Source organism: Siniperca chuatsi, linkage group LG13, assembly GCF_020085105.1.
Source record: "Siniperca chuatsi isolate FFG_IHB_CAS linkage group LG13, ASM2008510v1, whole genome shotgun sequence".
NCBI lineage: Eukaryota > Metazoa > Chordata > Actinopteri > Centrarchiformes > Sinipercidae > Siniperca > Siniperca chuatsi.
Window position 1 is genome coordinate 1,247,110 of NC_058054.1, and position 2,246 is coordinate 1,249,355.

General features: G+C 42.7%; 1 gene segment (V, D, J or C); it reads left to right on the forward strand.

Annotated features, from left to right (window-relative positions):
- Positions 1-766: 766 nt before the first annotated feature.
- On the forward strand, positions 767-1,726 carry LOC122886884. The segment is given in 2 exon segments: positions 767-1,119; positions 1,344-1,726. Coding segments are annotated over 2 exon segments (567 nt in total).
- The last annotated feature ends 520 nt before the right edge of the window (positions 1,727-2,246 follow it).

A 2,246-nucleotide genomic window follows, 5' to 3' on the forward strand; every position in this document is an offset into this window, starting at 1 on the left:
TTGAACTCTTCTTGCCAAGACAGATGCAGCTCTGGCAGCCAGATAGTGAGGTAAGGGGAGCCATGGCTTCTCGAAAGTCTGCTCAACGTGAAATCCAGACGTCCGATTTCTAAAATCCTTGACCCAGTTAAAAGATGTAGTTAAAAACAACCAAGATCTAAAATGTGTATCGTAAAAATGTGGCTTACAACTGGTAAGTAAATTCATGACAGAATTTTTTGGTAAGTAAGTAAGAAGTGACAAATGGCATTCATAGGAAGTGGACTCTAAACATGTCAGAACATGTGTTCTTCAAATGATGTGTTGTTCTTCAAATGATGGTCATCTCCTTTAGAAACAAATCAATCTAATATCTCAGATCAGTGATTGGTTAATGATCAGGAAGTAATTTTGACAAGCAACTCTAAAGTTTTTCTTGTATCATAACACAAACTGATGTATATTAAAGAGTTGTTGGATGGTAACTGTGTAGATGAGTAGATAAATGAGACAGTATCACACGTCTGAGAGCACCAGACCAGAATCAGTCATAGCGCTGACTGGGAAAGAGTCCAAGTCACCGACGAAAAGTCATCCAACACCTTAACAAAGACAAGACATTAAGACATGATGGCTTCTGATCATTGCTAGGGCTGATTTAATATATAAAATATTACTATTAGGATTTTCCGATTGTAATTTTAGGAATTAATAAAACATCCTCCATGTTCCCAGAATAAATTCCAACTCTTCAGGTAACCAAGCTTCCTTCTAGTGTGACCTACCTTGGTCTCACAATGGTGCGAAGAACTGAAACTGGACATTCAGTAAACATTTCTCTGAGGCAGAGCTGCTCTGGATGCACAAATTATCTCACTGGCTCAGTTGAACTTTTCTAAAAAAGGTGATTCTCTGGCCCCGCCCACTGGTGTTTAAGTCAACCAATGAGATTATTTCTGTCTCCAGAGCAGAAATGTTTGAGGAACCTGATGTTGAGGAGAAGGGCTGTGCAGCAGAGAGGCTGTTTAGTGTTTTCATTCTACTGCAGTGGAAGAACATTGCTCATCTGCTGTCTGTCTGGCTTTAACAACTCCAAAGACATGTTGCTTTATCTCTTTTTACTTTTCTCTCACTTTATAGGTGAGTGTTAGAACAGAGATCAAAGTCTCATTTAACCTGCTGCATTAACCAGATATTTGGTCTACATTTCTTAACTACAGGTTTATCTGTGTAAGGTAACAACTTCCATGATCGAAAAAGACATTTGGTTTATTGAATGAATCCAAAAAGTCAAGAACCTCCGTTGAGTCTCTGGATGTCAGAATCTCTTGCAGACTAACTGACATGAATGACTCATTTTGCAGCCCTGGGTTCCATGAACAGCATAAAGCCAGAAAGTCCTGAACAACATGTTGCAGATGGAGGAAACATCAACCTGAACTGTAAATATGAGGGTGTTATCAACAATATCCAGTGGTACCGACAATACCAGAGATCCAGACCAGAGTTCCTGCTCTACATCACAGAGGGAGGATTGATTCATCCAAGTGATTCTGATTTCTCAGCTCACATTAACAAAACAGAGAAACGTGTCAATCTGGAGATCTCCTCTGCTGCAGTGACTGACTCTGCTGTGTACTACTGTGCTCTGCAGCCCACAGTGACAGGAAACACCAAGACTCTGTACAAAAACCTTCGGGGCAAAGACAACAGAGTACTCCACAACGTCCACTAGAGGGAGTCACACAGTGTTAACCTACAGTCTAGAATCATGAACACCTCCTCCACAAGTTGTTCCCTCAGTTATATATACAGCCTTTATTTAATCAGCTCGTCTCAATGAGATCAGACAGACCTGAGTACAGCAGGTAGAGAGAAACACAAGCTAAAAGGACATCCTGGGATGGTGATGGGGAAGAGGTCTGGGATGGTCTGTAAATCTGCAAGCAGTGGAGGGGGTGGGGGCATTGTGTCCCAGGGCTCTGTCTTTGAGGGTCCTTGCAAATATCTTCACCCGCTCTCTGTGTAGATGGAGTCCATCATAGAGGTCCCAGGTGCCAATGGTTGGGTGGGCCAGGTGGACGTTGGGTAAGGTGGCACATCCTCTTTTGACCTCCATAATAATGTCATGGATGACATGAGGAAGGGTGTCTGTCCTAGGCAGTAGGGTGGAGACCACAATGCAGGTGTCAGGGAACTCCTTACTGACCTGCTCCGCCATCTTCCTCACTACCTCAGCAGTGTCTTTACGGAGGCTGTGTAGGTCA